This window comes from Aotus nancymaae, unplaced genomic scaffold (assembly GCF_030222135.1).
Source record: "Aotus nancymaae isolate 86718 unplaced genomic scaffold, 86718_ANA_hifiasm-v0.15.2.pri h1tg000012l, whole genome shotgun sequence".
Classification (NCBI taxonomy): Eukaryota; Metazoa; Chordata; class Mammalia; order Primates; family Aotidae; genus Aotus; species Aotus nancymaae.
Window position 1 is genome coordinate 24,845,360 of NW_026988423.1, and position 21,738 is coordinate 24,867,097.

The 21,738-nt window shown below is 51.2% G+C and overlaps 1 protein-coding gene across 1 annotated transcript in view; it reads left to right on the plus strand.

Annotated features, from left to right (window-relative positions):
• The first annotated feature begins 280 nt into the window (after positions 1 to 280).
• POU2F3 (POU class 2 homeobox 3) overlaps positions 281 to 21,738 on the plus strand; it is an 82,054-nt gene continuing 60,596 nt past the window's right edge. Inside the window, exons 1-2 of the mRNA XM_012470630.2 lie at positions 281 to 339; positions 6,378 to 6,446. Of these exons, the coding sequence (XP_012326053.1) occupies positions 312 to 339; positions 6,378 to 6,446 (97 nt within the window). The 5' untranslated portion in view covers positions 281 to 311. The remainder of the gene's footprint in view (positions 340 to 6,377; positions 6,447 to 21,738) is intronic.

A 21,738-nucleotide genomic window follows, 5' to 3' on the forward strand; every position in this document is an offset into this window, starting at 1 on the left:
TCCACGTACGCAAATCGCTGCTTTGCATGGGCCCGGGGCCAGGCGCGGGGGCCCTGCCAGGGGGCGTGGCCGGCGGCCCCCGCCCCGCGCCGCGTGCTCACCTGGGGAGTGTGGCAATCCTGGCGGCGCCGAGTGTTGCCCGGGCCGGAGCAGCGGAGCGCGCGACGGTGGCGGCGACGGCTCCGGCAGCGGCTCCCGCGGCGGCGGCGGCCGGGGGCTGGAGGAAGGAGACCCTGGCTTCGCAGGGGGCCAGGCTGGGGCAGACGCGAGGGGCCTGGGGGGGCGCTGGCTTTGGCCCCGCCTGGGGCAGGATGGTGAATCTGGAGTCCCTGCACACAGGTGAGGGCCGGAGGGAATGAGTTCTGACAGGTGTCACCGCGTGTGAGCAGGGGCGAAGGCGAGGGACACCGTTCTGATGGGGGAGGGGGGCTCGTTTCCCAGCGGCCAGGAGAGGGCGCTGTGGATAGCGGGTCGTCCTGGGGCGGGCGCGGGTCAGTGTCTGGGGACTAAAGGGAAGGGATCTGGGATAAGAACCCCTAGAAAAGAATGAGGGTGGGGGCTGGTAGAGGGTGGGATGGCTTTGAAGCCCCCTGATCTGGGGAGTGACAGTTGTGTGGGACTTGGTGTGCTGAATTATCATAGTCTTAGGAGGTTGCAGGCTCTGGGTGGTTCACTCAGCAAGGGGTGTGGACCTGGGAGTGTGTGAGAGAAATGCGGGTATCCACATGCTGTGTGTTGGTGCCCGGGTATATGTGTGAAATGGAGGCAAAGTGAGCATTTATGTGGCGGGGAGCTTAGGAGAAGTGGGTGGGGTAGGGCAATTACAGAGGCGCACCTGGGGCAGGGGCCATGCTCCCATATGTCTGAGAGCCGATGGTGACAGACACATCTTCTGGGTCCCGTGTCCCATGCCTTTCTTCCCTAAGGGGTGGAACCCGAGGAGATGCAAATGCTTTGCCTGGAGTCAGGCTTCCCTACATGAATGAATGAGAGGTGGGCATGGAGTGAACCCAGCCTCTCCATTCACCTTGCTGTGCCTCCTTCCACAGTTGGGCTAAGGCAGGAGCTAGTAGTCAGCCAGGTTGGTCTTGGCCTGGGGCTTGGTGTTGGGGTGGGCCTTCTGGAGGTCACAGGGCCTGAGCAAAGCACAGGTGAAGAAAGCTGTACCTGACCTGGCCATTTCTAACCCAGCGACTTACTCTCAAAGTGAGCAGGACCCAGTGATCTTTCTTTAGGATTTTGGGGCTGTTGATGGGAATTTTGTTACCTGGCCTTTCTGGGAGAGTGACAAGGAGGCAATTTTCCAGACCCACCCAAGAAGCAGAGCAGGCTGCAGGATTTGGCCCTTCCTGTGGCCTACCCAGCCTGAAAACAAGCATCAGTGAGTGCCTGGAGGGAGGAGACCTGGAGTGCCCTGTTCCCCCAGGTGCTATTTCCCAGCAGGGCTGAGTGAGAGGCAGGCTGGCAGTGAGATGTTGGCGCTGAGTGGCTCCCCAGGATGTGCCAGAAGGGCTAGGTGAGGCGGAAGAAAGCATCCAACTGGGTGTCATCCAGTGTCTGGGGAAAGTCTGTTTCTAGACTGGGCATACCTGGGGGCAGGTCCCCAAGTAGGTGCTCTCCTCTTCACTTCCCACCAAGGAAGCCAGGGTTTGAATAGGAGCAAGACTTTTCAGAAAGGTGGGCCTAGCAGTAGATAAGAAGTTTTTTGGGACCAAGATCACAGACTTCCTGGGGGTTTTCCACTTCCTTGTCTACTGGAGGCTCCCACTCTGCGGAAGTGGGAGGGGGTGGGACAGTTGGGACCCAGCAGAGAAGCAGCCTGGGGGCTCAGAGGATATAGCAGGGAGCCCTGGAGGATGAGGTTGAGAGAGGGTCAAGCCCCCTTTGCTTTCCCCAGGAGTGAGCTCCTGGCTGATGCTTCTCAGAAGCCCAGACACCTTCTCCACCCTGTCCCTGTGAGCAGGGATTCCTGACACATGGGGGCACTGAGCTGAACGCCAGGTGGGGTAACTCCTCAGGGTGGGGTCTCCATCTATCTGGGGGTAGAGTCACCGATTCATCTCTCTCCATTTGCCTGCTCCCTCCCCAGCCCATTCCCCCTCAGGGCTATCTGGCCTCCCTGTGCAGTTTCTGGGTCTTGGCCCCTCTGGAGTGTCTGAGGGTTCCCCTTCAGTGGCACCTCCAGAGGTCTCTGAGTCTGGGACTTTCTGTGGTCTCTCTCTGACTGGGTCTCTATTATAGGACTCTCTTTCCTGGGTCCCCCTGGTGGGCTTTTTGGTTCGAGGTCTTTGTAGGGTCTTCCAGTGCGCACCCTGCCATGGGGTCTGTGAAGGAGGGTCGCTCTTCCCTCTATGGCATATCTCATAGGTCCCTCCCTAGGGTCCCTTAGTCCAGGATCCTCTTTGTGGAAATGTCTCTTTTGAGTCCTATTCCCCCCACCCCCATGGTAATCCTGCATGCTACTGATCTTGATAAACAGTACTTCCCCTGTGAATTCCCAGGCCTGGGCCCTGGGGGTCTCCTCTTTATTGATTTACTGGAGGAGTTTGGATGGGGGAAGGAGGAGGAACAGGAGCACAGAAACTAGGGCAAAGGCTTGCTCCCAGGTCCTCCACTCCGAGGGCTCCACGCGCACAGCGGCCCCTGAGTCAGCGCCATTGTCTTGCTCTGATAACCTGGGTACGAGCCCTGATTCAGGTCTGCCTGGAGCCTCACACCTTGTACTTTATAGAGCATCTCTCACATGGAAGCACAAAGATCTGAGCAGGTAGAAGGTCACCAGACACAGGGACTCCGCAGCAAGGAGGGGCTCCCTGCTCCCTGGCTAAAAACAGGCAGAGGAGTAGACCAGAAGTGGCCAGCTAGGGAGGCAGATAAGAAACAAAGGGAAACAGCGGGAAGCCAGCTGGCGGGGGCACGCCTGGTTTGCCCCAGGTGTCTCTTTCTCTGTCCTTCTCCTCACTGTGAGCTGTTCCCCATCAAGGTTGGGAAAGAGGGGCTGAGTCTCACAGACGGATGCCAATTGGAGCTCAGGAATCACGTTTGGGTTGGAAGGGCCTGATGGTGGGAGTGAGAAGAAATGAGAGAAGTCTCCTCTGGGGGAGAGTTGGAGCCTTGGTTGGCTCAGAAGTGGGGCTGATGGGTCCTTTGAAGTCTCCCGATGGAAGCACCCCTGTGAGAAGGTATGTGAGGGAGGAGCCAGAGGGAGCTCCTGTCCTTCCAATAACATGAAGATGGACACTAGGAGAGAGGGCTGTGGCTTCTGCTTTCCCAGAGTAGCCTGGTCCCAGGAGGTCCAGGGCCCTCAGCCTGCAGCGTGGGGGGAGCACTGCCTCTCAGGCTTTCCTCCCAGGGCTTCACAGATTTCTAAGGAGGGGTCACTCCTGGTCAAGTCAAGACTAACTTCAGGGTGTGATGGTGCTGAGTGGGACAGGTGAGGGTCTGTGGCTGGCATCTGGGCTCTTACACAGAGCAGCTGAGCCTCCCCAGGGAAGGGAGTGATGGCAAGGAGCCTACTTAGTCTCTGGCTGAGATAACACAGCGGAGCCTGGCCCCACCCCACACCTCTCTCACTCACCCCTGGCAAGTGCTGTCCGACAGGTGAAGGGTTACAGCGTCTCAGGGAGTTTCGGTGTTGGCCCATGTTTAGGCTGAGACCCAAAAGCTCGTCCCACCCATCAGCTTCAACCTCCTACCCAACAGGAACAGGTTCTCAGTGTCTTAGCATCCTATGGGACTCAAGAAGAGGTTTGACAGGTCATCTCACCCTACCCCTCCAATCCTCAAGTGCCATCTTGTTGCTCCCATAATGGTACATCAAATGAGTAGACATCATGGCAGATGAGGAGGGGAGGGGGTTGATGCTTTTAAAAGTTATTTTTAGACTAAATTTTAAGCTAACTTAAAGGATGAATGAGATAGCTTTTGGGTGTATTTGAAGGGGAATGGGTGTTGGAGGAGAATTTGGGTTCTAGGAATAAGATTACAGTTTAGCTAAAGAAGTACCTTCTTAAATGTCAGGAGTTTGTAATCAGCTGATTCAGAGACTCTGGTCATCATCCCAGCCTCATCACCCCTTAACCTTTTCCTGTCTTCATGAACACTTTTTCTATGAAGTCAGAATTTGGAGAATCCTAATAGTCTCCCAGATAAAGGACAAATTATCTGAGACAGAAAACGAAAGCTATTCCTCGTAATGGGGCAAGGGGTTAATGGAGGGGCTTGAGAATAAGACAGGAAGGGAAAGGGACTAGCACCTAAGCCTAAAAGTCTGTTTAATTAGCTCATTTATTAGGTGCTGACTTTGTGCCTGGAACTCCTTTGCTGGCAGTTTTCATTCAGTATTTAATTTAATCCTCACAAAACCCCTGGGAAGTATGTATCACTAGTCCCATTTTTAGGTGAGAAAATTCACATTCGAATATGTGGCTAGGGTCCCCCAGCTAGTTAGTGATGGCATTGAGATTAAATGCAGGTTTGTCTGATGCCAAATCCGGTGCTCTGAATCCCGGTGCTGATGAAGCAAATTGAAACCACCAGCGGGGGAGAACTTCCTCTGCACTCTTCCAGCCATCTCTGTCTGAGGGCCTTTTCTCAGCACTGTTGAAGAATCCCCGCGGTGAAGTCTGAGCTGAGCAGCTCTGCGTTAGGCAATGCCCAGCTTCTGGGGGATAGTGCTTCATAGGTGGGACAGGGGAGCCTGTTTCTCCATCGGGACAGAAGGCCAGCAGCCACAGAGGCCCTTTGCAAATGTGTCCGGGTGGTCCAAAGTAGTTATTCTTCATATTCATGCATGACAAACTGTACAGAAAGTTTGAGACTGCAGCAGGATGGACCGAGGTGAGACTCAAGAAACGCCTCCCTGAACGCATGCACTGGTGAGGGGAGGGCTGGGGAAGGTGGCAGGGTCTTCCTTAGAGCTCTGTGACCACAAAGTGCAGTGTAGATTGTCTGGGGAGGGTTCCATGGAGCTCTAAGTGTTTACCTTGGAGTCTTCCCTCAATTTGGCTGGTGTCGAGAAATTCCTTAAACCACAGTGACTCCTTACTTTCTCCACTACTTCTGGGGTATTCTAGGCTGTCAGTCTCTGGATCCCCCATCTCCGTCTTGTTTGGCACCAAAGCCGCTACACTCCAGAGGCGTGCACCTCGGCCGGAGCCGCACACCTCATTCCTCACACACACAAAAAGAAAAAGTAGGTTTTCTGCCCTCTTTTCTTGGGGCACAGGCCCACCCTTTTTCCTCAACCCGATCATCTCCAGACCTCGGCGTCCAGACTGCCAACTGCCTGATTACCTGATGCAAATTAAGACTGCCTGCTTGACTGGGATTGGCTGCGGAGCCGAGTATGCAAATTGGCTCACCAAGACTTTATCTGGTTCCAAAGAGTTAAAGTGCTGCCCCAGAGAAGGGGGGTGCGGGGGTCAACATGATTTGAATAAAATATTCTTCTGTCTTTAAGGCTTCAGTCTTTGGGTGGTTTAATCAGGAGAGGAGCGGAGAGAGAGTGAATTGGTTCAAAGTTGCCTCTTTCTTCCCCCTGCTGACCCCAAGAGGAGACTCAGGGGCCTCCCACATAGGTGGTGGCAGCTGTCTGTTAAGGGTAAATGTTTAATTTATCGAAATGAAGCAGGGCAGAGAGGCCGGACCAGCAGCACTTGGGGGCTGAGCCAGGGGCCTGGAGTAGGTATTCTCTTTTTGTGGGGCACTGACCCGCTGCCATCCCTTTCTCATTGAGCCAGTTGAAGGAGTAGGAGAGAAGGTAAGGATCCCCAAAGGACAGGATCTCCAAGGCGTACAACACAGGAGCTAGGGCTTGTTCCCCAAACAGTGGGCTGACCTCTGAGACCGGACAGAGAGCCCGGGCAGGACATGGGGAAGAAAAGTGAGAAGGGCGAGGAGCCTTGGTTTAAGGGTACCCTTACCTTCCAGGATGGGGTTATTGTGGGAAACAGAGCTGGGGAGGCAGGGTGGGAGGGATAATCCTTTTGCTATTTAAAAATAAAATAAATTCCTCAGATCCCAAAGGTAATGAGTGTTGGAAATGGGAAGTGTCCCCTCCACCCCCTTGTTAAATTTTTACCGAGTCCTGGTGATAGAAGGAAATGGCCATGAATGATGCAAAAGGTGAGAGACCCTGCAGTGGCACCGGGGAAAGGGGAAGAGAAAGGCAAGGAGAGGAGGCGAGCACGGGAGGAGGGGATCCGTGCCCCCAGGCTTATGAATATTCTAATGGTTGTATGTTCGGGAATCAGGAATTTGAAAGTCTGATGGTTGTTGTAATTACACATTCATCTTTGCTATTTAGTTAAAGCCACATATGTCACAGCAAGAAAAATTGTGACCTGTTATTAAAATCAGTTGTGTTTTCCCTGCAGATATCAAGATGAGTGGGGATGTAGCCGATTCCACGGATGCTCGCAGCACTCTTAGCCAGGTGGAGCCAGGTAAGGGTCTTCTCTTCTGGGGGATGGAGCAGGAATGCGGGGGTGGGGGGAGAGAGTTGTTCGGAATAGTTGAACAACTGGTTTCTCTTCTTGCTTGGTCTTTCAGTCAACCAGACCTCAAAGCTGGGTCTTAGGAAGTAAGGGAATTCCCTGAAGACATGGAATATGATTCTGGAGCCTTTGAACAGTAGATATCGGTCCACAGTGGAACAAAACCTCTGGAACTAGGCTAGGAAGGGACCAGATCCTTAAAAACACAGCAAAACCAAAAAGGTTCAGGAGCAGCTGTGTTCTAAACTGCTGTGACTGGCAGAGGCAGAACCTGTGTTTCATAGACGGGGACCAGTGCCTTTTAGCCCCAGATACCTCCATAGCCCTACTCAAGACACTAACCAAAGAGGCCTGTGGACAAATGTTTCTCTTCCAAATAATGTGCATGTGGGTGGCAAATAGGCTCAGAGAGGAAGGCTTGGTGCCTGGAGATGACTTTGCTTTGTAAAAAAGAGAAAGGAAGTCAGTAGTCCCAGCTACTCAGCAGGCCAAGGTGGGAGGATTCCTTGAGCCTAGGTGTTTGATGCTGGCCTGGGCAACAGAGTGAGACCCTGTCTCAAAAAACGGTGAGAAGAAGAAAGAATTGAAAAGAAAGTTTCATAGCTCTCTATTTTTACCTCCATAGTCCAAGCCTTGCTTTGAAAGCTCCATATAATTAAAAATAACTTAAAGATGAGTATAAATTGTAACATCACCAAATAACTTTAATAGCATTCCAACCAGACCTCAATTAGTCTTTCATCTGGATTATTAGAGACATAGAAGTTAGAAGTGGAAGAGAATCAATGTCCCCCAGAGCTAAAATCTTTTTCAAGTCTTCTAGAGAGGTCTAGTTCCATTCTTGAAGCTATGAGATTCAGGATCAGGGACAAGATAATTGGGGGTCTTGGTGTGCGGGGGGCATCCACAGTATATGCATTTGCCATAAACTTTTCTGCTCCCAGTTTCATACTGAAACAGTGTCTAGTTGCACGGGTAGCAATACACATCAAGCTACGGTCTTTCTATTTTGCTTTGTTTATGTACAGAGGCAGCCAGACTGAGGAGAATGTGGGCCGGTCACACTCATGTTTAAATTGATTAATTAGCAGAATACGTTTTACTAAGGGTCTGTGGAGAGGGGCACCTGTTCTTCCCAGTTGAGAACAAGATTTCCTTTTAACTCAAAAACCTGAGCAAGACTTTAAATTCAGTTCAGCTAGAGAGTGACAGACATAGTCCCCACACTGACACCTTCCCAAGAGAAAAATCAGCCCAGGAGCCATTATCCAGAGAAGGTGGATAGCCCTTTTCTGAAATCAGGCTGGTTGGAGCCAACTCTGTTTACCCGGGACCCATTGCCCACCTGGGACCCATTGCCCCAGGTGTCCGCATGGGAAGAAGACCACGCCTACCAGCTTGCACTGGTGTTCTGTCACTGTGACCAAGTCAGGGTAACAGTGTTAGGAGTGAGAATGAGCCACATAGAACCCTGAAAGGGGAGCCAGGAAAGGGAGGAAGTTCAGATCCTGGCGAGGGTTAGGAAGGTTAGTGTGTTATGGTCAATCTGAGCAATCTGGCTTCCATAAAGTAGGTTAAGAGAGAAAGAATCCAGACATCACCTAAGACCTTCAGAATCTGTCTCTTACCTAGGGTTATCGCCAGTTCAGCCAATTCAATATATGACCAGTCACTTTGCCTCCCTAGGAGGTAGGAACAGATGACCTTTGAAGAGTATGGATCTAGAATCAGACAGACCTGGGATGAAATTTGCTCTGCTGCTTACTGGCTGCATGACCTGAAAATTTATCCTTGTCCCTGTTGTAAAGGGGGAAAAGTAATGCCCAGTTTAGAGAGTGGGTTGAGTTACTTGAGATGATGTCTCAAACCCTTAGCACAGTGCTTGGCACATGGCAGCTGTAGTCGTCATTAAGATTCTGGAATATACAGATGGGCATCGCTGCTGAGTATTTCTGGCTCATTCCCCGCTTTACTCAGGCCAGTGCATCAGCCTTGAAGGTTGGTTTTGCTGCCTTCACCATTTAGGAAAGGATTCTGCATGGGTCCCTTTTCAGCTCCAAGGAGCCAGTGATGTCTGGAACTTTGCCACTACCAGGAGATCTTTCACTTCAGGGCTCCCTGGCTGGTAGCATCAATACTTAGGTGATCTTCAAATTACTGCATGTTTTTAAGGGCAAGAAGAAAGACGTGGCTAATTAAAGTAACCAAACTTCCTGGAAAGTCGTTCTGACTCATTTTTTTACAGAAGAAAGCTTATTATGAGTCACAATGGATACCAACTTGGTTTAATGGCTTCCTTTGGATTTTAAAAGGCAGATTCACCTTCTCAGCAGTGTATGAATTAAGGGGTGGTTTGTCTCTGGGTTTTAAAGGAACTATAAACAAAGGTGACTTAGAAAGCCCCAGCTCCCTGAGAGTACCCTCTGTGCTGTGTGAAATCCCCAAGGGATACTGGGGGTAGGATCTGGGAAAGGGAGGTAAACTTCCCCATTCACAATGGCCAGGAACGCCCAGAGGAGCATTCTCAGGGCCGGACACAGACCTCCTGGCTGGTGGAGACCTGGCTGGGCAGCACATCCTTTCCTTTCTCTGGCCTGTGAGGAAGCCGAGGCACAGATGAAGAATAAGCTGCCCAAGAGCTCAGAGTTCCTTTGCAGCAGCACGAGGGACCAGCCAAAGCTCAGAGCCCCGGTTCAGTACTCTTTCCTCTTTCTTTTTCTTTTTATTTATTTATTTATTTATTTATTATTTTTGAGACAGAGTCTTGCTCTATCACCAGGTGCCAGGCTGGAGTGCAGTGTCGTGATCTCAGCTCACTGCAACCTCCACCTCCTGTGTTCAAGCAATTTTCCTGCCTCAGCCTCCCGAGTAGCTGGGACTACAGGCGCGCACCACCACGCCCAGCTAATTTTTATATTTTAGTAGAGATGGGGTTTCACTATGTTGGCCAGGATGGTCTCCATCTCTTGACCTTGTGATCCACCCGCCTCAGCCTCCCAAAGTGCTGGGATTACAGGCGTGAGCCACCGCGCCCGGCCAGTGGTCTCTATCTCTTGACCTTGTGATCCACCCGCATCAGCCTCCCAAAGTGCTGGGATTACAGGCATGAGCCACCGCACCCGGCCCGGAGCCTTTCCTCTTTCTATGTTTCTGAACTATCAGCTTTTCTGTCTTTCCTACCTACTGCTTCCTTATCTGTTGTTACTTTTTATCCACTTCTTTTTTTGAGACAGGTTCTCCCTCTGTCGCTCAGGCTGGAGTGCAGTGGTACAATCATGGCTACTCAACCTCGAACTTCTGGCTCAAGGTATCCTCCTGCCTCAGCCTCCCAAGTAGCTGAGACTACAGCCATGAGCCACTGCGCCCAGCCTTTACTCCATTCTTGAGGCTGACAACAATTTCTTTCTGTTCTCAATTAAGTGGTTGTTGAGAATATAGCCTTACTCACATTTCAAAAGCCCCCAGGTCTGTAACTGACAGCCCCCAAGTGCAGATGTAGCTAACCCTGTGACTTTTGACCACACCTGGTCACATCATTGCCTCAGTCACAAGGAGGAAAGAACAGAGGGTCAGCAGGAAGGAGGAAGAGACCGTAACATTCACAGAGCCTCCTCCCACCACAGGCAATGCAGGCAACTTTATTTATAGCATCTCATTTAATTCTTACAATTACGCTACGAGATAGAGACATGATTAACTTCATCTTCATTGATGAGTAAACTGTGGCTCAGAATGAGAAACTAACTTGCCCAGTATCACACAGCTTATAACCAGAAATCAAACTCATCAGGCTTGTCTGACTCTTATCAGACTCTTATCCCAGGTCTGCCATTAACTCCCTGCACGTTATCTTGGCAAGTGTTTCCCTACATGGACCTTTATTTTCCTCCCCATAAAGGCAGGGTTTGGACTAGTTAATCTCTAAAGGCTGAATTTTAAAGGATGTGTGCACAGTTCTGCTTTTCACAATTCTTTCCGTCTCTTTCCAGATCTTGCATTTTTGTGCAGGTTTCCTCAGTTCTGAGCTCTCTCTCTCCCTCCTTTTTCCTGGTCTCCTCCCCATTCCTTTCTTTTCAGCTTCCCTTTCAGTCTTTTCTCCTCCGACACCCACAGCTGTCTTCTCTGTTTGGGCTCTGACCCTCTTCTCTGACCTAGCTTGGCTTGTAGCTGTACAATGAGCATCTTTGGAGGATAACTTTGTGGCAGATTCTGGGCTCGGATGAAGAGCATCCCTGTCCTCAAGGAGTTGTCCTTCTAGTGCAGGAAGTCACGTCTGCCTGTGTAACAGTGACATGTGTCTGTAAGGGTGTTCCCAAACACTTCATGCTTTTGGCTTTAACAACAACTCTATGAGAGTAGGTATCTTTAGCCCACTTCACAGGTGAAGAAATGAGGCTGGTGATGAGAAAGAACCTTAGTTAGTTTTCCCCAAGCTCCCATACCTTGAGAATGACAGAACTAAGCCTGAGTCTTTCTACCTAAAGATGGTGGTAGGAAGACTGGGAGTCAACATGGGGAACTGGGGACGGAGGACATGAGACAGTGGTACCTGTCCGGGTGTGGTGGCTCATGCCTGGAATCCCAGCACTTTGAGAAGCTGAGGCAGGCAAATCACTTGAGGTCAGGAGTTTGAGACCAAACTGGACAACACGGTGAAACCCCATCTGTACTAAAAATACAAAAATTAGCCGGGCGTGATGGTACGTGCCTGTAATCCCATCTACTTGGGAGGCTGAGGCAGGAGAATTGCTTGAACCCAGGAGGCGGAGGTGGCAGTGAGCCAAGATAGCGCCACTGTACTCCAGCCTGGGCGACAGAACGAGAGTTGGTCTCAAAACAAGCAAACAAAAAGGACAATGCTAGCATTAGAGGAGGTGCCAAAATTATGGAGGATGGCACGGAGGGGCCGGAGGGGAGCCAAGTCCCCCACAGGTAGACTAATCTAGTCCAAGAAGCCACAGTTCCTCCCAGCACCCCTATATCCCTTAGGCTCAGTTGTCATTTGGCAGGAGTTAGGGCCAGGGGCAGGGGGTGGGGCTTCAAACCCAGAGGATTGTAGAGCAAGTGCCTTGGCACCCGTGCTCTGCTCAGAGATCTGGGAAGGAAGGACCCCAAGAGGGAAGCCCAGGAGAAAAAGGGGGAAGCTAGAGATAAGGGAGGGGACTGGGCTTTGTCAGCCACCCCTTCCTGTTGCCCTTCCTCCCTGGCCTCCCTTGTCTTGTCTGTGAGGAGGAATAACTAACATTGGCCCCACCCTGCAGAAGGACCTCAGAGGCGAGTCCGCTGTTTGGGGACCCTCTGCAGAAAGTCACCCCACCTAACCCTGGGGATTTTCAGCATGGCTTTCAGAAGGCACGGACATGATTTTAGAGGGAAGCATAACTGAGGCCCAGGAGGTTAGTGATTCTCATAAGGTCCCAGAGAAAGAATGAGACCCTGCTGCCTCCCAGAAAACCAGCTGAAATTGACAAGTGAGAGGTGAGGTTCCAGGTGGGAAAAGGCAGAAAACTTTTAGAGATGAGTGTGATTTTTCAGTCCAAATATTAATAAAACTATTCTTAAGATGGCAGAGAGGACAGGAGAAATCTAGTAAGTACTTGACAACCATTTTTATTTATTCATTTTTTTCAAGACAGTGGCTCACCCTGTCACCCACACTAGAGTGTGGTAGGGTGATCATAGCTCCCTGCAACCTTGAACTCCTGCGCCCAAGCGATCTTCCGGTTTCAGCCTCTGCTGTAACTGGAACTACAGGTGTGCACCACTATGCCTGGCTAATTTTTTTAAATTATCTTTTTGTAAAGCCAGCATCTTGCTACGTTGCCCAAGCTAGTCTCGAACTTCTGGCCTAAAGCAATCCTCCCACCATGGCCTCCCAAAGTGCTGAGATTACAGGCGTGAGCCATCATGCCTGGCTGACAACCCTCGCTAGATGAGGCACATGTGTGAGCATGTGCGCGCGCACACACACACATTCACGCTCCCTTTTTATGATGAAATGACAGAGCAAGTCTGAACTGTATTTGTATGATGGTGTACAATTTTCACAGTCCATCATTAAGTCCTGCATGCACTTGTGCCCAGGACTTGAAATTCCTCGTCATAATGGGAGGAGAAGGGTAGTGCAGGAATAAAATGAAGGGGTGGGCTGGGTGGCCTCTAGCATCTGCTCCTCGGTCTGTACTGGCTCCATCCCTCACCTCACTGGAAGAGAGGAATGAAGCTGCAGCTCACCAGACATTGAGGGGTCATGATATTCCTGATATGAATTCCTGAGAGGACATCTTGTCCATGCCTCTCTCTTCTTTTGGAGACATTTCAAAACCAGCCCTGGAAAATGAGCCATTCTAGTTTCTTAGAGACTTATATTTTTGTCTATTTTACATCTCTAAGAAAAACCAACCCCACAATTTCTTTTGGCTGCCTTTTTTTTTTTGAGACAGAGTCTTGCTCTGTTGCCTAGGCTGGAGTGCAGCGGCATGATCTTGGTTCACTGCAACCTCTGTCTCCCAGGTTCAAGCAGTTCACCTGCCTCAGCCTTCCAAGTAGCTGGGATTACAGGCGTGTGCCACCATTCCCCGCTAATTTTTTGTATTTTTAGTAGAGAGAGGGTTTCATCATGTTGGCCAGGCTGGTCTGGAACTCCTGACCTCCTGATCTGCCTGCCTTGGCCTCCTGAAGTGCTGGGATTATAGGCACGAGCCACTGTTCCTGGCTTACAGGATGCCATCCTTAGTGCCTGGAAGTCCTTTCTTTTCTCTCACCTAAGACCCTCATGCTGCTGTGTAAGTCCATTGTCTCTTGTTCTGTCCTTTTTTTTTTTTTTGAGATGGAGTCTCTCTTTGTTGCCCAGGCTGGAGTGCAGTGGTGTGATCTTGGCTCAATGTAACCTCTGCCTCTCGGGTTCAAGTGATTCTCATGCCTTAGCCTCTAGAATAGCTGGGATTACAGGTGCACGCCACCGTGCCTGGCTAATTTTTGTATTTTTAGTAGAGACAGGGTTTCACCATGTTGGCCAGGATGGTCTCAAACTCCTGACCTCAAGTGATCCACCTGCATCGTCCTCCCAAAGTGCTGGGATTATAGGCATGAGCCACTGCGCCCAGCCTTGTTCTGCCCTTCTCAGAGTGGTTTCCACCCCAGCTTGTTTCTGCTTTCTGTGACAGGGAAGTTCATAGGTGCTGATTCACCACTCAGGCTTCAGACTGTGGCTCCATGTGCCAGATATCGCAGGAGAACAGTCTGTGGTGCCAGGAGTTGCCTGTCTGCCTCCACTGCTCAGAGAACCTACTCAAATAAAACAGCCACAACAGCAGCTCACATCTGTACCGTGGCTTACAACTATAGATACTTCCTCATCAACAGATTCCCAGGCCAACACCCAGGACTAGGGTAAGCAGTGGGGCAGGATCATGCAGTTCAGATGAGCCATGAGGAGCTGGACTAGTCATGCCTGATGCTATTCCCTCTTCCTCTTGGAGATCTCCTTAAGATCTCCGCTTGACCCCAGTTGCCACCTTTGCAGCCCCCAGGAGAACATGGACTCCTTTTCTGTCCAACTAAAAAGGAGAAAAAGGAGAGGGAGCCTGGTGTGGGAGGCATCCGTGAGCCATCTTTTACCTTCCAGAGTTCCCTTAGTTGATGAGTGGTCATTCCTTAGAGCACTGCTTCTCAAACAGTCTGGGTGGAGGACCAGTGTTTATGTTTCCAGCCCGTCACAGACATGTACCCAGACTTATTGTGCCCGACAGCATGCAGCTTGCACCCACCCATGCACGCTCAACCACGCCCAAACGGGCTAACACCCAATTCAGCTGGAGGGTCCCACTGATGGAGTGCTTGGATGTGCTACTAACATTTCTAAATTTTTTTTTTTGAGTTGGAGTCTTGCTCTGTCACCCAGGCTGGAGTGCAGTGGCATGATCTTGACTCACTGCAACCTCCGCCTCCTGGGTCCAAGCAATTCTCTTGCCTCAGCCTCCCATGTAACTGGGACTACAGGCACATGCCTGGCTAATTTTTGTATTTTTAGTAGAGCCAGGGTTTCATCATGTTGGCCAGACTGATCTCGAACTCCTGACCTCAGGTGATCCACCCACCTCGGCCTCCCAAAATACTGGGATTACAGGTGTGATCCACTGCACCCACCCAACGTCTCTAAATTCTCACACTCACTGTTTGTCCATATCTGGTCCCGGACCTCAACAGTGCACAGACCAGCTTTGGTCGTTGGACCCAACCTTGTGGTACCCTACCTTCGTGGAGTTTGCGTTGTGTATTAGAAAGTCCCTTTCCTGTGGTCTCCGTGAGCAATGGCTCCACCTGACCCTGGGTGCATCTTCCTATGACCTCCTTAGCATGTCTTCTTAGAGATGTTGGGGGATGACGATGGGGGACCCAGCAGGAGGGGGGGTCCCAGTCTGTCCTTTGCTGGCAGGGGTGGCATGATACCCACCTACCCTGCAGACTGGGAGACTGAGCACTGAGCATCATCCAAAGACTCAGGCCACCACAGCTTTCTGGGCCTCAGCCCTTCACTAAGGCACCTGAAATTGCAGACTCCCCCAGCCCCAAGCTGGGAGCAAATCCTTTTAGTATTTTGAGTTCACCCCCGACCCCTACCCCAGAAATGATTAGGGAAATGAACACCTTCATGTGGAAGAGTGCTGAAAAAGTAGAAAAAGAATTCAGAAAGAAATGAGCAACCAAATTAAGGTAAGTCTTAGGGGCTTGAAAAGCAGCCAGAGCCCAAGCAACTGATATGCAACTTCAGTCTGTCCCAACCCAGCCCCCAAGCACCCACACAGACAAATGGACACACACTTCAGACCCCAGCGTGCAGGGTGCACCTAGAGGCAGTCTCTTTTCTGGTTGAGTATGTTCTTTCAAGGCAGATTTCAGTCCTTCAGGGGGGTTGTGAAACTGCGGGAGGGGCAGAGGAGATGGCCAGTTGGAGCTTGGGGCCAGCATTTGTTTTGAGTCTGTGCAGACCCCTCCCCCACCTCAAGGGCTTGCACAGGATGACCCACCCCCAGGACTGTCTAGGAGGGGAAGCAGTGGAAAGGGGTTGAGGAGGAGCCCCCTCCTCACATCCCCACTCCCCACAGGCTTTGGTTTGGAGGAAGAGGGCCAGAGTCAAGCTGAGAGTGCTTAAGGGGAAGTGGCTTGAGGTCACCCCAGGGGCTACTGGAGTTCTCCCACAGTGGAGCCTGGGGGGTCTGGCAGGACAGGGCAGGACGCTGACCAGAGCCTTCAGAAGTGACTGGGTTTCATTCCTATGGGCTTCAGACACCAAGAGTTCCAAGTGCCCACCCGGGGTCTCCCTGGACTGGTGAGCTTGTTGGTGGGTGCTCCTGGAGTAACAGCGGATCCCTGGAAGACTCAGGGAGGGCAGGCCTTTGTGCCAAGCCCGGAGCATGGGAAACAGCTGCAGGCATCTACCAAAAGCATCAGTGATGTTGTTGACTCAAAAAATAATAGGTGTTCATTTGCATGGCATTTTACATACAGGTTCTACACACTGCCTTTCATCTCCTCCCACTGGCACCGCCAAAGCCCCCCATGTCTCTCCTCTCCTGCCTGCCACCTCTGGGGGCCTCACGGTCTCCCCCAGACTCCTGGGCTTCCCCACCACAGCCTAGCCCACCCTTGGCTTAGCCCAGCTGGAAAAACCAGCAGTTGGTCTTGCCTGGGTGTGCCCAGTCCAGGTTTGTACGAGAGGTGTGGGCAGGTGGCCTGGCATATCTGGACCCCACTGGGCTCTTCAGTTAGGGACATGACACTTCACCTGCCCCAGTAGGGGGCTTGCCCACCCTTCAGCTGCTTGGGCTGGAAAAAGGAACAAAAAATCTAAACCAGGGAGCCCAGAGAGGTGCCAAAAGGAGAGGAAACTGGGTGGTTGCTATGACAATGGGGTCTCGGCACCCAATTTGCATAGGGCGATGATTTCCATACTGCAGGGTGAATTTCCATATCCCTGCCTCAAAGCCTGTTGGGCTGGGGAGGGGGAGAGGTCATTTGAAATTCAAATGAGGATGATTAAGGTTTTCTTGAGGAGGGAAGCTTGGACAAAAGGGGTTAAGCCGGCTGGCAAATGTCGGCTCCAGGGCTCCAAGTTATCAAAGGGAGGTGTGTACTTGGCTGGCTCCCTTCCCACCCCATCTCCACGGCCCGGAGAGCTGGGGTTGGTTGGAGGAGACCAGGAGTCTGCACTGGGCTGGGTGTTACAACTTCACAGGAGAGCCGGCTAGGTCTCTGTCCCTTCCTGCACGGGGGGCTCCGTTTAGCCCCTCGGTGTCCTGAGGACGTCTGAGTTCCTGGGAAGGACCCCTGAGTGGGTTCTGGGCTGGGTTCACACCTGTCTTCCTCCGCTGACCTTGGACTGATCATCTCAGGTTGTCCCTCAGTGAGACCGGAGAAGAATCCCTGCGCTCTCTTGTTTGGCGGAAGGGGTGTGAGAACAGATGGATTCTGGACTCATCTAATCACCAACCTGTGACCTCACATGAGCTACTGTCCCTCTTGGGGCCTGAGTTTGTGCATAAGACGAAGGGTCTGGATCTGAGGGTCTCTAAAACAACTTCCAGCTCTGAGATGCTGGGATCTGTGAGCACACACTAATCCTTTTCACACCTCAGTTAGTACTCGTCAGGCTCTCGGAGCAGTGTGAATCATTGCACCCCTTAGTGTCTCTAATGTGTTAAGAAGGGCTCCTCTGCTCTGACCTTGGGGTAGTTACTTAAAGGCTCTGTAACTTTAGGAAACAGGGGTAATAATAGTCCCTACCGCATAGGGCTGCTGTGAAGATTCATGAGTTAACATTTGTAAAGCACTTAGAATAGCACCTGCCGGATGATAATGCTATTTGCTATTATTAGTGTCAGGAAGACAAAGTGTCCACATGGTGGGTGCTGCACCCCACCAGCCACTCCAGGGAACCTCAGTTAGGAAGTAGCCTGTTTCCTGGGCAGGCTTGCCTGTAAATTCACTCGTGATCAGCACCCTGTCTTGTCCACACACTTCCAGGACTCTCAAGTTGGAAGCATGCTTCATTGACTGTCACCCCACAAGAAGCCCACTCTGCCACCCAGGGAGCTGCATGTGTCACATCAACTCACTGTGGGCTCCTCGTGTTGCTCCTAACTCAAGTGTGTCTTTGCTTCTTAGGAAGTAGGAACATGACAGGAAGAAGGGGAGGGAGCTGGTAGACACACCTCCTCCTCCTCCCAGGACCCAGCGCTAAGAGATGGGGCAGATTCACTGAGACTAGATGTTAGTTTTAGTTCCAGAAGACCTAAAAGTCCTTTTTTCCCCTTGAGTTTCTACAGCAACTTCATATGAGGCTTCATTTGGAGATAACATGGTGTGTAGTGTGGACAGCCTTTGCTGGTAGACAGATGTGGGCTTGAGTCCCTACCCAGTGATTTATTAATCAGTAACCTTGGGCAAGGTAATTAACCATTCTGAGCCTCAAGTTTCCTCATCTGTAAAATGGGAATAATAAGAACACCCACTCACAGGGTAGTTGTGAGGATTAAATGCTGTCATGTGTATAAAATGTTTACTACAAAGCTTGGTGCGTAATAAATGCTCAATAAATGTCAGCTACTAATTAATCCTTATTATTTGAAAACAGTGTTCTGCTGCCAAAATGTTTGAAAATTCTCTGATCTTGCCCTATTTTCCTATTTTATAGGGGAGGAGACTGGGGTCAGAGAAGGGGGATGATTTTCCCAAGGTCACAGCAAGAGTTCAAGGCCGATACTTCCTTAGGAGCCCTTTCTCCGCCCAGAAACAGGTCCTCTGTCCTTGGCTTTCATTTCGTTGCCTTCTGCTCTTTTGTTCTTTGCTTGGTCAAAGCTTCCCCTGTCCCAACACCTTTCCCTCAGAAATGGCCCAGCACCAGGTGGCCTGCTGCTGCCACATCTCGGGGTCACCATTCCCTTCAATTCTCACTTTTAGGGGCTCTCTGTGACCCTGGCCTGGGGTTCTCTGGCTCTAGCCTCTCACTGGCTCCTCCACAAGGGTTTCGGCTCTGTTCTCAGGGCCTCTGAGTGCACCTCTTCTCTGCACTCCAGCCCTAGGGACACCGCTCCAGAGAAGAGGGGAGAGTTCTGTAACTCCTGCCCTACAGACCTTACAGGCAGGGTGAGGATCAAATAAAAAACGGACATGGAAGTGTGCTGCAAAATGAAGGAACAACTTCAGGGCGTGTCGCTGTGAACCACGTGTTCTGGTGGCCAGACATGGACCTCGGAGTCACAACTTGGAAATCTGAGTTCCTTCTCTCCAGCTCTGGAGCAAATGACCTTGGGCAAGTTACATAACCTCTTCCAGCCTCAGTTTCCTTATTTGTAAGACAAATTGTGAGGAATGAATGAAATGAGAGTCTATCTGTAGCAGTTTTCTTTTTTTTTTTTTTTTGAGACAGTCTCACTCTGTTGCCTAGGCTAGCGTGCAGTGGCTCAATCTTGGCTCACTGCAACCTTTGCCTCTCAGGTTCAAGTGATTCTCCTGCCTCAGCCTCCCAAATAGCTGTGATTACAGGTACCTGTCACCACGCCCAGCTAATTTTTGTATTTTTAGTAGAGATGGGGTTTTGCCATATTGGCCAGGCTTCTAATTTTTGTATTTTTAGTAGAGATGGGGTTTTGCCATATTGGCCAGGCTTGTCTCGAACTCCCGACCTCAGGTGATCCGCCTGCCTCGGCCTCCCAAAGTGCTAGGATTATAGGCATGAGCCACCGCACCCGGCCTCTGTAGCAGTTTTCAAAGTGTGAGTTGTTTTACATAATGTGAGAAAGCATCTCCAGGTCTGAGCACCCCTCTGAGCTGCGCTGAGGACACTTCGTGCCCACGTGGGAGCCAGAGCCCAACTGAATCCTGTGCCTCTGGTAGCTCCTCCTGCTCTTTCATTCCCCCTTCTCACCCCCCCTTTCCTCTGCCTGGGGGAGAGGACTAGAGAAGAGCCCCTGGGACTCTTACTACCCTTAAACCTCTCTGAGCCTCTTCCCCTGGCAAGGCTAGGGTAGGGCTGCGGTGGTGCTGGCCTGGAATCAATGTTTAAAGAACCCCATGGGCTGTCGTGGAGAGAGTCAAGTCTGGGCATTGGAGCTCAGAGATTTTGTCCCTGTGTTGCCATTTGCTGGTCGTGTGACTTAGCACATTACTTGTCCTCTCTGGGACTCAGTTTCCTTACCTGTAAATGGTGGGTCCAGAACTCAGAGTCTCTGCTTCCTCTCTAGCACAAAAAAAGCTCTGGTAGAAAATCAGCATGTGGGTGGGGTGTTTCTCTGAGATGTGTTTTTGGATGCAACTAGAACAGAGCTCTTACTTAACTTCCTTTGAAGTTGGACTTTTACTATTTTTCCAAGGCCGGGGGACTATGAGTTGAGGTTTTGATGGGGAACTTGGATCTTCTGGCCCTGTTCCTTGAAGCAGTGGCCTGAGTGCCTGGACACTTCTTTTCTGAAACCGGGTGCCGTCTGCTCAGGATACTCCTTCCACTTAGCCCTGACCATGCTGCCACTTTTGTCCCTGTCTCCATGACTGCAGCATCAGAGTGTGACCAACAGGAGAAGGCGTTGAGGGGGGAATCTCCTGTTGAATGGGAGGCAGCTCAGACCGAGAAGAAATGTGGGGTATATCTCCTAATGAAAAAGGAGACATTGGTGAGGAACCTTCCCTTTCTCCAAAAATGACATGAAAAATTGCAGGGGAGATGCCGGGGGGATGCTGAGCTTCTCTTTAGCAAAGGCAGGTGCAGCAGAGCTCCTCTGTCCCCTGAGGCATGGCCCTAGCCATCCTGGTATCTGTGGGACCGGCCTGGAGAGCAGGCTTCAGGGTTTGATCTCATGACTGCATGTGAAGCAAAGTCATCAGGATGCCCAATAGGCCGTCGCAAGGGAGCCCTGAGGTTGTTCACGTTGACTCTCCTCTGGGTAGAGAAGTATAAGCTTTAAACCATGAAGCTACTGCCCCCCTCAACCCAGTCCACAGACTGCCGGGGTAGAGAGAACCTGAGATATCATCCAGTCTTGGAGTAGCAAGTGAGTGTCCTCAGCAGCACTAATTCTGGTCATCTTTGGTGGTCGCTGAGGCCTGAGTTTAGGGAAGGAAAAGGGAAAGCCAGGATCCATTAGTGATGTCTGCCCTGGGCATGGCTTGCACACAGGTGACGTCTTTGCATTTGCTATCCACACCCTGGCTTGACCCAGGACTCTCAGCTAGTGGAGAAATAAGACTCAGACCTCCCAACTCCTAAGCCAGTGCTCTTCCCACAGTCCCTCACGGGGCCTTCTGGCTCCTGTTCTTCAGGTGACTTCAAGGATTGCTTTCAGGCTCCTCCTAAATATTTCCTCACTCCTAAGAAGGAGGTGGCAGAAATGGAGACAGCAACTTTTTGCTTTAATATAATATTTAGAGGAAATCGAAGCCTACAGAGATTAAGCCACTCACCAAAGTTCAGCATAAAAGAGCCTCCGATGGGACCCTAGAACCTAGTTTACTGTGTGTTTTCTGGACAGAACTCTAACCATTAGGCAACACTTCCCAGTTCATTGGATGAATCTCAAGTACCAAAAAAGATAGGCATCATGTCTGGGGACATTCTGGAAAAAGCCTGGTTTGGGCTGGTTTAAATGACCACGCTGGAAGCCTCTCCGTTTGCTCTGGTAGCTGGCTGCTCAGGAGCGCTTCCAAGGTCGCAGTAGCTTAGGAAGTACCAGCAAGGTGCCAAGTGGTCCTGTAGTGTCACTGGAAGTCCTACCGGGTTATACTGGAAAGCAGAGTTGGTGAGAAGAGAACCAGAAAGGGGAGAGGCTCGGCCCCATTGCCGAATGTTCTCTGCATTGTTTACCAGGCAGAAGTGAAAAATCCTGCTTGAACAGTTCTGGCGCGTCCACCTCCCTCACCCAGAGAATTGCTCCCCAGGCAAACTCACATCCCAGGGCTGCCAAAGCTATGCAAATCAGCCTTCCAGGCTGAACTGTTGGCTCAGCTCAGAGGTGGGAAAGCAGGGCCCTCCTAGGGGCCCCACGCCCAGCTCTTGGTGTTAGGGGCTATGTTGGGCAGCTCAAGTCACTGCTGATTGGCCTCCACGCCGTCCATGGATGCAAGAAGAGGAGAGGTAGAGGCGGAGGCTGCCTTTGACACTGGGCACCTCCTCCATTCTGATCCCTGGACTCTCTCGGCCGGACTTCATTGGTTATTGTGGCCATGACACTGGGCGCCTCCTCTATTC